This window comes from Oncorhynchus clarkii, chromosome 32, assembly GCF_045791955.1.
Source record: "Oncorhynchus clarkii lewisi isolate Uvic-CL-2024 chromosome 32, UVic_Ocla_1.0, whole genome shotgun sequence".
In the NCBI taxonomy this organism is placed as follows: domain Eukaryota; kingdom Metazoa; phylum Chordata; class Actinopteri; order Salmoniformes; family Salmonidae; genus Oncorhynchus; species Oncorhynchus clarkii.
In genome coordinates, this window is record NC_092178.1 from 5,585,704 (window position 1) to 5,603,553 (window position 17,850).

The window sequence follows — 17,850 nt, forward strand, 5'->3', positions numbered from 1 at the left end:
GTTCACATGGGGCCACGGACCAGTCAAGGCCTTTAAGCACTTGATCCTCTTGGGTACACTAACGTGATATTTTAGAGAGTGAAAGCTAGACATGTGATTGGATTAAACAGAGGAGCAGTCTGCAAATGACTTTACCTTGAGAGAGAGAGAGAGAGAGACAGACAGGGAGAGAGACAGAGGGAGAGAGAGAGAGACAGAGAGAGAGAGAGAGAGAGAGAGAGAGGGAGACAGAGAGAGAGACAGAGAGACAGAGAGAGAGAGAGACAGACAGGGAGAGAGACAGAGGGAGAGAGAGAGAGACAGAGAGAGAGAGAGAGGGAGACAGGGAGAGAGACAGAGAGAGAGAGAGAGAGAGAGAGAGAGAGAGACAGAGAGAGAGACAGAGAGAGAAAGAGAGAGACAGATAGAGAGAGACAGAGGGAAGAGAGAGAGACAGAGAGAGAGAGAGAGACAGAGAGAGAGAGAGAGACAGAGAGAGAGAGGGAGACAGAGAGAGAGAGACAGAGAGAGAGAGACAGAGGGAAGAGGGAGGAGAACAGCAGCTCATAACAACCATACATCTAAATAATACAATTTTAAACCAGTCTTCAGCTCACACCAAGAAAGCAACTCTGTAGGAAAAAATAGAACAAAACCTTTCCTTATCCCCCCCTGCAATTCTGACAACAAAACAAACAAAAACTGTAAAGACAGGAATTGAAAACAGTGTCATTAATGTGATCAAAGTAAAGTTTCAATAGTGTTATTATTTTTATTTAAATGTTTTTATTCATTTATCCTCTTTATTAACAAAAAATATAAGCATTTTGAGACATGTTTGAGCTAACCCAGTTTCAGGACACACAGGAAAGACAATATAGGAAGAGATCTGAATGCTCTGCTGTTGTTTCATTACAGAAGGATACTAGTACCACATGCACACACACACAGAGAGAGAGAGAGAGAGAGAGAGAGAGAGAGAGAGAGAGATACACACACATACAGAGAGAGAGAGAGAGAGAGAGAGAGAGAGAGAGAGAGAGAGAGAGAGAGAGAGAGAGAGAGAGAGAGAGAGACAGAGAGAGAGAGACATACACACACACATACAGAGAGAGAGAGAGAGACACACAAAGAGAGAGAGAGCGATACACACACACACACAGAGAGCGAGAGAGATACACACACACACACAGAGAGAGAGAGAGAGAGAGAGAGAGAGCGAGAGAGATATACACACACACACACACACACAGAGAGAGCGAGAGAGATTCACACACACACACAGAGAGAGAGAGAGAGAGAGTGAGAGCGAGAGAGATACACACACACACAGAGAGAGCGAGAGAGATACACACACACACACAGAGAGAGCGAGAGAGATACACACACACACACACACACAGAGAGTGCGAGAGAGATACACACACACACACAGAGAGAGAGAGAGAGTGAGAGAGATACACACACACAGAGAGAGAGAGAGAGAGAGATACACACACAGAGAGAGAGCGAGAGAGATACACACACACACACAGAGAGAGAGCGAGAGAGAGAGAAAAAAAGAGAGAAAAAGAGAGACAGAGCCATACACACACAAAGAGAAAGAGAGACACACACGTGACAGTCTATGTACATTTCCATGCTGATCTGGACATAGTTCACAATCAATGGATTCACTCATGACATCATAGAACCTTACAGACAATAACAGGACATACAATAGATACACAGTTTGCAAATAGTATAGGGCCAACCTCAATCCATCCCTGATTTGAACAAATCCCTGGTTTATAATATAGGGTTCAGATCCATCCCTGGTTTATAATATAGGGTTCAGATCCATCCCTGGTTTTAACTCGTCCCTGGTTTATAATATAGGGTTCAGATCCATCCCTGGTTTATAATATAGGGTTCAGATCCATCCCTGGTTTATAATATAGGGTTCAGATCCATCCCTGGTTTATAATATAGGGTTCAGATCCATCCCTGGTTTTAACTCGTCCCTGGTTTATAATATAGGGTTCAGATCCATCCCTGGTTTTGACTCAGTCCTGGTTTATAATATAGGGTTCAGATCCATTCCTGGTTTTGACTCAGTCCTGGTTTATAATATAGGGTTCAGATCCATCCTGGTTTTGATTCAGTCCTGGTTTATAATATAAGGTTCAGATCCATCCCTGGTTTTGACTCAGTCATGGTTTATAATATAGGGTTCAGATCCATCCCTGGTTTATAATATAGGGTTCAGATCCATTCCTGGTTTTGACTCAGTCCTGGTTTATAATATAGGGTTCAGATCCATCCCTGGTTTTAACTCAGAACTGGTTTATAATATAGGGTTCAGATCCATCCCTGGTTTTAACTCAGTCCTGGTTTATAATATAGGGTTCAGATCCATCCTGGTTTTGATTCAGTCCTGGTTTATAATATAGGGTTCAGATCCATCCCTGGTTTTAACTCGTCCCTTGTTTATAATATAGGGTTCAGATCCATCCCTGGTTTTGATTCAGTCCTGGTTTATAATGTAGGGTTCAGATCCATCCCTGGTTTTAACTCAGTCCTGGTTTATAATATAGGGTTCAGATCCATCCTGGTTTTGATTCAGTCCTGGTTTATAATATAGGGTTCAGATCCATCCCTGGTTTTAACTCGTCCCTTGTTTACAATATAGGGTTCAGATCCATCCCTGGTTTTGACTCAGTCCTGGTTTACAATATAGGGTTCAGATCCATCCCTGGTTTATAATATAGGGTTCAGATCCATCCCTGGTTTATAATATAGGGTTCAGATCCATCCCTGGTTTTGACTCAGTCCTGGTTTATAATATAGGGTTCAGATCCATCCCTGGTTTTAAATCGTCCCTGGTTTATAATATAGGGTTCAGATCCATCCCTGGTTTTAACTCGTCCCTGGTTTATAATATAGGGTTCAGATCCATCCCTGGTTTATAATATAGGGTTCAGATCCATCCCTGGTTTATAATATAGGGTTCAGATCCATCCCTAGTTTATAATATAGGGTTCAGATCCATCCCTGGTTTTGACTCAGTCCTGGTTTATAATATAGGGTTCAGATCCATCCCTGGTTTTAACTCGTCCCTGGTTTATAATATAGGGTTCAGATCCATCCCTGGTTTTAACTCGTCCCTGGTTTATAATATAGGGTTCAGATCCATCCCTGGTTTTAACTCAGTCCTGGTTTATAATATAGGGTTCAGATCCATCCAAAGGCTTCTCTCCATGCTAGCCACTAACAGTCTGTCAGTGAGTTGGTTTTCAGTCAGTCCTGGTGAAGAGTACGTTCCATTGACTAGAGGTTGCTGCCAGTCATTCAGGCAGTCAGTGAGTTTAGGGGTGTTGTTTGAGCTGTGCCAACCTGCCAGTCAGTGAGTTTAGGGGTGCTGTTTGAGCTGTGCCAACCTGCCAGTCAGTGAGTTTAGGGGTGCTGTTTGAGCTGTGCCAACCTGCCAGTCAGTGAGTTTAGGGGTGCTGTTTGAGCTGTGCCAACCTGCCAGTCAGTGAGTTTAGGGGTGCTGTTTTAACTGTGCCAACCTGCCAGTCAGTGAGTTTAGGGGTGTTGTTTGAGCTGTGCCAACCTGCCAGTCAGTGAGTTTAGGGGTGCTGTTTGAACTGTGCCAACCTGCCAGTCAGTGAGTTTAGGGTTGTTGTTTGAGCTGTGCCAACCTGCCAGTCAGTGAGTTTAGGGGTGTTGTTTGAGCTGTGCCAACCTGCCAGTCAGTGAGTTTAGGGGTGTTGTTTGAGCTGTGCCAGCCTACGGAGCAGCTGCTGCTGCCTGGCCTTCAGCTGCCGTTTCTCCTGCGCCCGCTGGCGCTCGCTGGAATGCAGCTGTCCCAGGTACTCAGTGGCGCGTGTCAGGATGGCCACCTTGGGCGTCTTCGAACACTCTGCCAAGCCGGGGATCTCATCCCGCAGTGTCAGGAAACGAGAGCGCAGGTCATTGCGCCGTTTCCGTTCCAGGAAGTTATGTGTCTTGCGTTTGTCTGTGTCCTCATAGTCGGAGGACTGGGGGCTGCAGGGGTGAGAGGAGGATAATCGAGGAGAGGCAGACGGGGATCCACAAGGGGAGGGTGTGTTGGCGTCAGATGATTCCGACCCGATGGTCGCTACGGCGACATGTGGTTTGCTCTCAGAGTTCTGATTGGATGTGGAGGCGGGGTGCAGGTGTGGCTGGGTGTTAGAGAAGTTATGAGAAGAGTTTGAGGGCTCGTGTCGGACCCTCTTTCTGGGGAGGGCGGGGGCTGTGTGTCCGGGGAGGGCGGGGGCTGTGTGTGTGTCCGGGGAGGGCGCTGCGTAGTTGTGGTGCTGTTGGTGGATAGAGATGTGGAAGCGTTTCATACACGGGTTCAGAGCATCCGCCCGGACCGTGATTGTCACCGGCGTCCGTCTGTTTAGCCCGCCGCCGCGGCCCCCGGTAACTCTGCTGTTGACCAGCCGTCGGGACTTGTACCGCTTGTGTTCCACCGTCACCACATCAATCTCCTCTTCGTCGTCGTCGTCATCATCATCGTCGTCGTCATGGTCACTAGATTCGTCATCTGTTGGAACAATGAATGGAGCAAGTTAGTGACCACAGCAGAACAATGTGACAATAAGCATGATGTTGATTCCAGAAATCCCTTTCCGTGTACCCTTTTTAACCATGTCACCATGTTTGATTATCAGCTGTTGTCAAAAACACATGGATCTTGAAAAAAATGACTCTCTTCCTCGATATTTCTGCAGCAAATTCAACTAGCTGAAAAGACAGATTGAGTACAAACATTCTGGCATTTAAAGCATACCCTTTTTTTTCTATATTTCACATACTATAAAAAGTTATATTTTTGCCTACCCATAATGCCCTAGAATTTAGAACGTAGGTACAGGTATTTAGACATGGCCACACACATAAGGGAGGTTGGTGGCACCTTAACATTGGGGAGGACGGGCTCGTGGTTATGGCTGGAGCAAGAATCACTGGAATGGTATCAAATACATCAAAAACACACAGTTTCCAAACACTCTGTTCCACCCATTATTATGAGCCGTCCTCCCCTCAGCAGCCTCCACTGGGCTCAAGCTCTCTCTCTCCGGTTATCCATCTCAGTCATGTGTCATGAGAGACAGACAGACACAGACACAGAGAGAGAGAGAGAGAGAGAGACAGACAGACACAGACACAGACACAGAGAGAGAGAGAGAGAGAGAGAGAGAGAGAGAGAGAGAGAGAGAGAGAGAGAGAGAGAGAGACAGAAATAGACACACAGAAATAGACACACAGAAATAGACAGAGAGCGAGAGAGAGAGAGCGAGAAATAGACTAGAGGTCGACCGATTAATCGGAATGGCCGATTAATTAGGGCCGATTTCAAGTTTTCATAACAATCGGAAATTGATATTTTTGGGCGCCGATTTGCCGATAAAAAAAAAATGTATACCTTTATTTAACTAGGCAAGTCAGTTAAAGAACAAATTCTTATTTTCAATGACGGCCTAGGAACGGTGGGTTAACTGCCTCGTTCAGGGGCAGAACGACAGATTTTCACCTTGTCAGCTCGGGGGATCCAATCTTGCAACATTACAGTGAACTAGTCCACCGCAATAACGACCTGCCTCTCTCTCATTGCATTCCACAAGGAAACTGCCTGTTACGTGAATGCAGTAAGCCAAGGTAAGTTGCTAGCTAGCATTAAACTTATCTTATAAAAAACAATCAATCATAATCACTAGTTAACTACACATGGTTGATGATATTACTAGATATTATCTAGCGTGTCCTGCATGGCAAATAATCTGACTGAGCATACAAGTATCTAAGTATCTGACTGAGCATACAAGTATCTAAGTATCTGACTGAGCGTACAAGTATACAAGTATCTAAGTATCTGACTGAGCATACAAGTATCTAAGTATCTGTCTGAGCATACAAGCATACAAGTATCTAAGTATCTGACTGAGCATACAAGTATCTAAGTATCTGACTGAGCATACAAGCATACAAGTATCTAAGTATCTGACTGAGCATACAAGCATACAAGTATCTAAGTATCTGACTGAGCATACAAGCATACAAGTATCTAAGTATCTGACTGAGCATACAAGCATACAAGTATCTAAGTATCTGACTGAACATATAAGCATACAAGTATCTAAGTATCTGACTGAGCATACAAGCATCTAAGTATCTGACTGAGCATACAAGCATCTAAGTATCTGAATGAGCATACAAGCATCTAAGTATCTGACTGAGCATACAAATATCTAAGTATCTGACTGAGCATACAAGTATCTAAGTATCTGACTGAGCATACAACCATACAAGTATCTAAGTATCTGACTGAGCATACAAGCATACAAGTATCTAAGTATCTGACTGAGTGGTGGTAGGCAGAAGCAGGCGCATAAACATTCATTCAAACAGCTCTTCCGTGCGTTTTGCCAGCAGCTCTTCATTGTGCGTCATTCATCAACTCCCGAGATGAGGCTGGTGTAACCGAAGTGAAATGGCTAGCTAGTTAGCGCGCGCTAATAGCGTTTCAAACGTCACTCGCTCTGAGCCTTCCAGTAGTTGTTCCCCTTGCTCTGCATGGGTAACGCTGCTTCGAGGGTGGCTGTTGTCATTGTGTTCCTGGTTCGAGCCCAGGGAGGAGCGAGGAGAGGGACGGAAGCTATACTGTTACACTGGCAATACTAAAGTGCCTATAAGAACATCTAATAGTCAAAGGTTCAAGAAATACAAATGGTATAGAGGGAAATAGTCCTATAATTCCTATAATAACTACAACCTAAAACTTCTTACCTGGGAATATTGAAGACTCATGTTAATTAAAAGGAACCACCAGCTTTCATATGTTCTCATGTTCTGAGCAAGGAACTGAAACGTTAGCTTTCTTACATGGCACACATTGCACTTGTACTTTCTCCTCCAACACTTTGTTTTTGCATTATTTAAACCAAATTGAACATGTTTCATTATTTATTTGAGGCTAAATTGATTTTATTGATGTATTATATTAAGTTAAAATAAGTGTTCATTCAGTATTGTTGTAATTGTCATTATTACATAAAAAATATAAAAAATAGTCAGATTAATCGGTATCAGCTTTTTTGGTCCTCCAATAGTTGGTATCGGTATCGCCGTTGAAAAATCACAATCGGTCGACCTTTAAAATAGACACACAGAAATAGACACAGAGAGAGTGAGAGAGAGAGACAGAGAAATAGACAAACAGAAATAGACACAGAGAGCGAGAGACAGAGACAGAGAAATAGACAAACCGAAATAGACACAGAGAGAGAGACAGAGAAATAGACACACAGAAGTAGACACAGAGAGCGAGAGAGAGAACGAGAAATAGACACAGAGAGCGAGAGAGAGACCGAGACCACTGCACAACCAGACCAATGCCCCTCCTGCCCTCCACCTCCGGCAAAGAAGGCCTGCACATGAGTCACACATACGCCCAGGCCGTGAGCAGGCAAACAGGCCCAACCCCCACTCTTACACTAGCCCAAGCCAATAGTATGTATCAGATGCTCAGCAGACTCTGCTCACACTTACTGGCCTGAGGCCAAACCACACCACTATAGAACACAAAGCCTTCACTATCTCATGCTGGAATATTCAAGGCCTGAGGTCATCTGCCTTTGGCCCAAAGAGCAGGAATCCAGACTTCAAAGAAATCTGAAATACAGACCTTGTCATCCTACAAGAAACCTGGTATAGAGGAGATGGACCCACTGGTTGCCCTCTAGGTTACAGAGAGCTGATAGTCCCATCCACCAAACTACCAGGTGTGAAACAGGGAAGGGACTCAGGGGGTATGCTAATTTGGTATAGAGCAGACCTATCTCACTCCATCCAATTAATCAAAACAGGAACATTTTACATTTGGCTAGAAATGATCGTAACAGAGAAAAATGTCCTCCTGTGTGCTACCGATATCCCCCCACTAGAATCCCCATACTTTAATGAAGACTGCTTTCCCGTTCCAGAGTGGAGAAGCTGTCATTTTCAGGCCCAGGGACATGTACTAGTCTGTGGCGACCTAAATGCCAGAACCGGACAAGAACCTGACACCCTCAGCACACAGGGGGACAAACACCTGCCTGGAGGTGACAGCATTCCCTCCCCCAAGGCACAACTACGACAACATAACCAACAAAAACAGGTCACAGCTACTGCAGCTCTGTTGCACGCTGGGTATGTACATAGTCAATGGTAAGCTTCGAGGGGACTCCTACGATAGGTACACCTATAGCTCAGCTCTTACCAGTAGTACTGTAAACTACTTTGTCACTGACCTCAACCCAGGGTATCTCAGAGCGTTCACAGTCAGCCCACTGACACCCCTATCAGATCAGAGCAAAATCACAGTCTATTTGAACAGAGCAACACTCAACCACGAGGCATCAAAGCCCAACCGCATGATCTCAAAGAGAAGACAGGATATACATGTGGCCACTGCCCACAAAATGAGCTGGAAACAGAGCGGCACTTCCTAACCTCCTCCCGAATGTACCTCTCTCTCTCTTGCTCCCCCCTCTCTCTCTCTCTGTCTCCCCCCCCCCCCTCTCTCTCTCTCCCCTTCTCTCTCTCTCTCTGTCTCTCTTTCTCTCTCTCTCTCTGAAATGAGCCTGGGCAATCAAGCCACGTGCCGTAAGAAATTCACTACAGCCATTCATTCACTATACAGTAATACATATTTTAGGCATCGTTGCTTGTAAGAACTTCAGTCATTCACAACGCAGAAATCTCTTCGCCTTGTGTCAACGTGTGATTTTTAACACTGGGCCTTGATTTAACACACATATGTAATAACAGTTGATATCAGCTCCTACTCTGGACTAGACACCAAGGAGCCAGTGGTAGTACTGCTGCTCCCTCCACCCATCCCAAATGGCACCCTAGTCCCTATATAGTGAACTACCAATGTAATAACCAGTAGTACTGCCAGGTCGCAATTGTAAATGAGAACTTGTTCTCAACTTGCCTACCTGGTTAAATAAAGGTAAAATAAAAATAAAATAAAAATAACAGTTGATATCAGCTCCAACTCTGGAATAGACACCAAGGAGCCAGTGGTAGTACTGCTGCTCCCTCAACCCATCCCAAATGGCACCCTAGTCCCTATATAGTGAACTACTTTTGACAAGAGCAAAAAAAGAAAAAAAAAAGGTCAGTAGTGGACTATATAGGGTCTAAGTGTTCCATTTGGGATGCTGTCTCCTTGTAAATTGAAAGAGAAAGACACCAAAGTAATTGATTCCCTGTGGATTCGGCTGCTGTTGAAGTGGTAATAGCCTGGAGATAAATATAATGGCAGCCCAATGGCCCAAAGGGAGGAGGGGATTATAGGCTATAGAGCAGAGGCCCGCGGAACAGATCCAGCTTGTTTCGCAATTTAAAATGGTCTTTTGATCAATTTTAGGTTTAATGTCACGTCCACAAGTAGAGTGAAATGCCTTTCTTGCAAACTCTAACCGCAAGAAAGCAGTAATCAATATATATGTAGCAGAAATAATAAGAAATATCAAGAAATATCAATACCATACTATATACAGGGTCAGTTAATACCATACTATATACAGGGTCAGTTAATACCATACTATGTACAGGGACAGTTAATACCATACTATATACAGGGTCAGTTAATCCCACACTATATACAGGGTCAGTTAATACCATACTATATACAGGGTCAGTTAATACCATACTATATACAGGGTCAGTTAATACCATACTATATACAGGGTCAGTTAATACCATACTATATACAGGGTCAGTTAATACCATACTATGTACAGGGACAGTTAATACCATACTATATACAGGGTCAGTTAATACCACACTATATACAGGGTCAGTTAATACCATACTATATACAGGGTCAGTTAATACCATACTATATACAGGGTCAGTTCAATACCATACTATATACAGGGTCAGTTAATACCATACTATATACAGGGTCAGTTAATACCATACTATATACAGGGTCAGTTAATACCATACTATATACAGGGTCAGTTCAATACCATACTATATACAGGGACAGTTAATACCATACTATATACAGGGTCAGTTAATACCATACTATATACAGGGTCAGTTCAATACCATACTATATACAGGGTCAGTTAATACCATAGTATATACAGGGTCAGTTAATACCATACTATATACAGGGTCAGTTCAATACCATACTATATACAGGGTCAGTTAATACCATACTATATACAGGGTCAGTTAATACCATAGTATATACAGGGTCAGTTAATACCATACTATATACAGGGTCAGTTCAATACCATACTATATACAGGGTCAGTTAATACCATACTATGTAGTCAAAAGGTCATATCTCAGACTGGACACTAAAAATAAAATATTAATATGGGCAATAGAACACAGACACTGGCCAGAGGAACTCTGCCTAGGAGACCCGCATTCCAACTAGACACTAATGTACTTGTCCTCTTGCTCAGTTGTGTACCGGGGCCTCCCACTCCTCTTTCTATTCTGGTTAGAGACAGTTTGCGCTAATCTGTGAAGGGAGTAGTACACAGCGTTACAGCGATCTTCAGTTTCTTGGCAATTTCTCACATGGAAAAGCCTTCATTTCTCAGAACAAGAATAGACTGACGAGTTTCAGAAGAAAGTGATTTGTTTCTGGCCATTTTGAGCCTGTAATCAAACCCACAAATGCTGATGCTCCAGATACTCAACTAGTCTAAAGAAGGCCAGTTTAGTTGCTTCTTTAATCAGAACAACAGTTTTCAGCTGTGTTAACATAATTGCAAAAGGGTTTTCTAATAATCAATTATCCTTTTAAAATTATAAACTTGGTTTAGCGAACACAACGTGCCATTGGAACACAGGAGTGATGCTTGCTGATAATTGGCCTCTACGCCTACGTAGAGTCATAAGTCAATAGTCATTTACAACATTAACAATGTCTACACTGTATTTCTGATCAATTTGATGTTATTTTAAATGGACAAAAAAAAAATATATTTCAATAACAAGGACATTTCTAAGTGACCAAAAGCTTTTGAACGGCAGTGTGAGACAAACAGAGTAGCAGCAGCTTGTACAGCAGCTTGTACGTGAGTGTGTAGAGTCAGTATACATGTAGGAGCATATTATGTGTGAGGGTGAAGGGTGTGAAGGGCCCTTTCACTGTGCATAGAGACGGTGACAAAAAATAAGAATTCAAAAAAGGGTCAATACAAACACAAGGTTAACTCAGATCGTCCGGGTAGCTATTTTATCAGTCTTATTTCTTGGATGATAGAAGCTGTTCAAGAGCCTGTTGGTGTCAGACTTGATGCACTGGTACAGCTTGCTGTGCAGAAGCAGAGAGAAAAGTCTATGGCTTGGGTGCTTGGAGTCTAACAATTTCCCCTGGCCTTCCTGCAGCACCTCCTGATATAGAGGTCCTGAATGGCAGGGAGCTCGGCCGCAGTGACGCACTGGGCTGTCCACACCACCCTCTGTAGCACCATGCGATGGAGGGCAGTGGTGTTGCCATACCAAGCAGTCAAGATGCTCTCAATGGTACTACCACCGTTGTGTTGTCAGCCAACTTGATGGTGGTGTTGGAGTCATGAGTGGCCACGCAGTCGTGGGTTAACAGGGAGTAAAGGAGGGGACTAAGCACACAACCCTGTGGGGCCCCCATGTTGAGGGTCAGTGTGCCGGAGGCGATGTTGCCTACCCTCACCACCTGGGGTCGGCCCGTCAGGAAGTCCAGGATTCAGTTGCAGAGGGATGTATTCAGACCCAGAGTCCGTAGCTTGGTGACGAGCTTAGAGGGGACAATGGTGTTGAACGCTGAGCTGTGGTCAATTAACAGCATCCTCACATACGTAGGTATCTAGGTGGGTGAGGGCAGTGTGGAGAGCAGTTGAGATTGCGTTGTCTATGAATCTGTTGAGGTGGTATATGCAAATTAGAGTGGGTCTAGGTTGTCTGGGATGTGTGCCATAACCAGCCTCTCAAAGCACTTCCTGATTACAGATGTGAGGGCTACAGGGTGGTAGTCATTGTGGCATGAAGCCTTAAAGTTCTGCGTATGCTCTGATTACGTATCCTGGAATACCTTCAGGTCCCGCAGCCTTAACCTGATTAAAGACCTTTCTCACGTCAGCATCAGAGAGCGAGATCCTCTGAACATTAATTAAAAACAAATCTGCCCCCCCCCCAAAAAAACGAATCCGACAAAAAATGTGATGTTTAGTGCCAAAAGGAGCCCTCATCCAATATTCTCCAATGGGAGAATCTGTTTTTCTGTAGTCCCGTCCATTAAGTGCTGTCAATCAATATTATCCAACGTACCAGTTACAGCCAATCAGAGCTGCTAACAGGGGTGCAGGGTATGTCTGCCCGCCTATTGGCTCTTTCACCAAATCAGATACTTAAACTGCCCCGTACACCAGAGCGTGCTTTTTGCTTAACTCAGCGATGACTCAAAGAAACACTATGGACTCAGTTATGGGCTATCAGAAACGTTATCCTATCAACACCTGGCCTGTAACATGGCTTGTTTCGAAGTCTGCTGAGCATCATGATCCAAGTCATCAGTACAGATCACTCCGTGATGTCAGAGTTTTTAGATAAACTGAAGAGCTAACTTTGGAACGATATGAAGTCACCACAGAGGTGATGCAGTTTATTACAGGGAGTTGTTCCCTACTGATGCAGGGGAGAGACGTCTCTTCAAAAAGCAACTGAGAAACGCCATGCTTTGAAAAAAAGGTTTCTGTGTATAAAAATAGCAAAAAACAAGACAGAAAATAACTAATGGATAAAGAAATAGAAAACAGAATATGATACTGGTCAACTGAGATAAATGATTTCCTATGTGTAGAAGAAAGAAGAGATGAAGCTATGTACAATGGACAGGAAAGTAGAAATTCATGAATTAGGGTAATTTTCAAGCACTTAAAATTTCTATTTTTTAGCAACATTTCATGTTAATAAAGTTGCTTCATAAGATTAGAATTGTGTTTGTGTCTTTTTGAAATATTTTTTACATATATATATATATAGAGGTTTTAGGAAGATCAATCCCATGTAGAACATGTCTGACCCCCCTGTTAATAGCCTTTATTTATATTTTTTTATAAATCAAAAATGTCTGTCCCCTTAAGAATATACAGTGCCTTGCGAAAGTTTTCAGACCCCTTGAACTTTGCGATCTTTTGCCACATTTCAGGCTTCAAACATAAAGATATAAAACTGTATTTTTTTGTGAAGAATCAACAACAAGTGGGACACAATCATGAAGTGGAACGACATTTATTGGATATTTCAAACTTTTTTAACAAATCAAAAACTGAAAACTGGGGCGTGCAAAATTATTCAGCCCCTTTACTTTCAGTGCAACAAACTCTCTCCAGAAGTTCAGTGAGGATCTCTGAATGATCCAATGTTGACCTAAATGACTAATGAGGATAAATACAATCCACCTGTGTGTAATCAAGTCTCCGTATAAATGCACCTGCACTGTGATAGTCTCAGAGGTCCGTTAAAAGCGCAGAGAGCATCATGAAGAACAAGGAACACACCAGGCAGGTCCGAGATACTGTTGTGAAGAAGTTTAAAGCCGGATTTGGATACAAAAAGATTTCCCAAGCTTTAAACATCCCAAGGAGCACTGTGCAAGCGATAATATTGAAATGGAAGGAGTATCAGACCACTGCAAATCTACCAAAACCTGGCCGTCCCTCTAAACTTTCAGCTCATACAAGGAGAAGACTGATCAGAGATGCAGCCAAGAGGCCCATGATCACTCTGGATGAACTGCAGAGATCTACAGCTGAGGTGGGAGACTCTGTCCATAGGACAACAATCAGTCGTATATTGCACATCTGGCCTTTATGGAAGAGTGGCAAGAAGAAAGCCATTTCTTAAAGATATCCATAAAAAGTGTTGTTTAAAGTTTGCCACAAGCCACCTGGGAGACACACCAAAGATGTGGAAGAAGGTGCTCTGGTCAGATGAAACCAAAATTGAACTTTTTGGCAACAATGCAAAACGTTATGTTTGGCGTAAAAGCAACACAGCTGAACACACCATCCCCACTGTCAAACATGGTGGTGGCAGCATCATGGTTTGGGCTGCTTTTCTTCAGCAGGGACAGGGAAGATGGTTAAAATTGATGGGAAGATGGATGGAGCCAAATACAGGACCATTCTGGAAGAAAACCTGATGGAGTCTGCAAAAGACCTGAGACTGGGACGGAGATTTGTCTTCCAACAAGACAATGATCCAAAACATAAAGCAAAATCTACAATGGAATGGTTCAAAAATGAACATATCCAGGTGTTAGAATGGCCAAGTCAAAGTCCAGACCTGAATCCAATCGAGAATCTGTGGAAAGAACTGAAAACTGCTGTTCACAAATGCTCTCCATCCAACCTCACTGAGCTCGAGCTGTTTTGCAAGGAGGAATGGGAAAAAATTTCAGTCTCTCGATGTGCAAAACTGATAGAGACATACCCCAAGCGACTTACAGCTGTAATCGCAGCAAAAGGTGGCGCTACAAAGTATTAACTTAAGGGGGCTGAATAATTTTGCACGCCCAATTTTTCAGTTTTTGATTTGTTAAAAAAGTTTGAAATATCCAATAAATGTCGTTCCACTTCATGATTGTGTCCCACTTGTTGTTGATTCTTCACAAAAAAATACAGTTTTATATCTTTATGTTTGAAGCCTGAAATGTGGCAAAAGGTCGCAAAGTTCAAGGGGGCCGAATACTTTCGCAAGGCACTGTAGTTGAATAACCCTGCTATATACCATTATCATGCATGAGGTCAGATAGAGAGAGATAAGGACAGATTGGTTCCTTGGTATCTGTCTGTCAACCAACTAGTACTGATCTGAGGCCTATTCTGCATTTTCCAATTTTCCTTTTAAAACACTTCTGTGCTGAACGAGTGTATGCCTACCTGCACTGAGGAATCATTCATTCCTAATTTTCTGGCACCCAACCCCCTTTCATTCAGTATTGAAATAGATGATACTACATATGTGACTTAATAAATATGAATGTCAAGCCTGGTATGAAACAGTGTCACACATTGCAAGAGATTTAACAAGGTGAATGAACCATTTTCATCACTGGTCTACCAGCCCATCACTAGTAAGTTGACCAAACCCAACTTCTGACACAATTGGTGCCGTTGCCACTTCAGTCCAGGAAGGAATGCCAACACTCTGCACTGCAACAAGTCTCCATTGTGACATTCCACACACATTAGATAGAGAGAGACTAGTCACATGCCAACCTAAATACCTACACTGAAGACCAACGGAAAGTAGTTCAATGAAATGAAGAGAATGAAGAAAGCATATTTATTACAAGTTATTCAGTTTATCCAAGAAGCGATATTTAACATATTAGATAGAAAGACTAGCCACATGCCAACCTATGCCAGCCTACCTACACTGAAGACCAACGGAAAGTAGTTCAATGAATTGAAGAGAATGTAGAGAGCATATTTACAAGTTATTCAAGTTTATCCAAGAAGTGATATTTAACACACACACACACACACACACACACACACACACACACACACACACATATACATACACACATATACATATATATATATATAGAAATATATATAAAATGTAACGTGTTTCTTTCAGTGTAGTTGAGGATGAGGAAATGGTAAGACCATTAAAGTGAACCATAAATGATACTTGAAAAGGGAGAGTAGGCCAGGACACCGTTCTCTCTAGCAGCTGGTGTCTTGGACCATAGCCAATCAACAGATGTTTCCGATGGGAGGGTCATTTTCACAGAGCAGCGGGGCTGCCAGGGGCAACGAAATGCAGTCACTAAGCCTTCAGCAGCCACAGTACTACCAATGCTGTTCAGAAAAACACATTGTGAAAACTGCCACCTACTAAAACTTTGTGGCCAGTAAGGTCACTTATGGCAAATTGGCTGCATCCACACTTATGATTGACATTATATAAGAGCTTTTCATAGTCAGTTTCACAGTCCAATGTTGAACTTACAACGTACCTGATGAGTCTGTGTGGGTCTCTGAACAGGAGGACACCGACGGTTTCTTAAACGTTCCCCCGGTTAGCGGGAAGGCGAGAACAGCAGCCGGGTCCACGCAATCCGTCGCCAGGCTACCGAGAACTGGAACAGCCGCGTCCGCTGGCATTGTCACGCACTGCGCCCTCCCGGCGGTGGTGATTGCAGCTCCCAGCGCCTGCATGGGTAGTTTATTCGGACAGGAGGCAAGCCGCTCCCCGAAAACTTTCTCCAGCTGTTTGCCCGCTGAGAAGCCGCTCCACATGCAGTCCTGTACGATAATGGAGCTCAGGTTCCCCAAAGCCTCGTCGGCGGAACTGAATTTACACGGCACATCCTGGTCGTCCTCTTGACCCAAAAATTGGGACACCCACTCGAGTTTGTCCCCCAGCGAAGGGCAGACCATCCCGACCCCGGCGGCCCCCTCCAAAGTCCGAATAGGGGACATGGGCGGGGTTGGTACTAGTTCAAATTTCTTCCATATGTCTTCGCTGGGCGCAGTAGATTTAGAGAAATCCTCGTCAGGATCGTGGTCGTCGTAGAAGTAATGTTGATAGTGGTCGTACCCCATCTCCCAGCCGGACTCATAGTGAGAGGCGGTGGTGGAGTTTATGCCCGGCATCTAGAGGTCAGGGCAGGCGTGGTTGAGGAAGCGCACTCTTCAACTGTGAACTGATCTCCGTTAAGACTATCCAACCTCGGAACAGAGAGACTTGGAATCAGCCTTGGAATCAGCCTTGGAATCAGCCTTGGAATCAGCCTTGGAATCAGCCTAGCACGTTGGACTGCTATAATAAACACAATAGTCTGTTATGATACAACTACGTAACACCACGTTTCGCAACATAGTGTGCATTACCTAATACAACAGTCCAACTACACCGGGGAAGTAGAGCCACAGTTCAGCAACCCTCTCTTTGTAGGCAAAAAAAAAAAAAAAAAACGCTTATAACACCCTGTATGTCTCTTTCGGGTTACGTGGCTAATAAAATGTCGTTTAAATGGTTAACAAAATAACAATTCCCAGATGTCTCAATAAATAAATACAAGTTTTGCGTCTTCAGAGCAACACAACGTTTTACGGTAATCAAAACAAACCGTTATCTCACAAAGCATTGAGAAAAAGCAAGAGAGCAAATAAATCCCAATCCACTGGTAGGCCTAAATCTGCCATAATTAAATAACAACAGGCGTGTTCACAAACCCCAAACTTCTGAAAACACTGCGATGTATGCTTTCTAGTAGTGGGCTATAGTAAATAAATAGAACACACTTCCGTCCGGGGATGAAGAAAAAAATTAAATGTTATCTTTGTTAAATATTTAAGTAATCCTTTTAGCGTTGGTGAAATTGAACGGGCGTCTTCTTAATGAATTCCTATAATGCGTAGTAACCAACACAGCGACGCTGAAGCTTCTTGCGGTAAATTAAACTCAATAAATAGCTGTTGCTTTCAGTTGAACGCTCACTATTTGAATAGTACGCAGCTTTCGCACCAAACTGGGAAAAGTAACTCGTAGGTCTACTTTCCAAATCCAGTAACTTAGATAGATTTCACAATGGACACTTGACAACCGACTAATGTACTATATGATGCGGGAGAGAAAGACGGTGGTTTGCATAAAAGGCGTGGGGAGAGTAGAAAAGCCACGCCTGCCGTTTAAAGGGACATAGTCATTTCCAAGGATGTCATGATGCAACATTACAAGACTGTGATTTAATAACCACGTGACCATGATATAGACCTCACCCGAACCCACGGCTGGTTCACCCTGCTGTGCGTCAAAGCTGCGACCGAGAGACAGATATAC

At 43.4% G+C, this 17,850-nt stretch overlaps 1 protein-coding gene across 1 annotated transcript; it reads right to left on the bottom strand.

Moving 5' to 3' along the window:
• Positions 1-586: 586 nt before the first annotated feature.
• LOC139392413 (protein L-Myc-1b-like) lies at positions 587-17,609 on the bottom strand. The gene is made up of 3 exons (XM_071140389.1): positions 16,800-17,609; positions 16,022-16,751; positions 587-4,534 (listed from the first exon to the last, which is right to left on the bottom strand). Exons 2-3 carry the CDS (start codon positions 16,659-16,661, stop codon positions 3,723-3,725), a joined length of 1,452 nt encoding a protein of 483 aa, XP_070996490.1. The 5' UTR covers positions 16,662-16,751; positions 16,800-17,609; the 3' UTR covers positions 587-3,722.
• Positions 17,610-17,850: the final 241 nt, after the last annotated feature.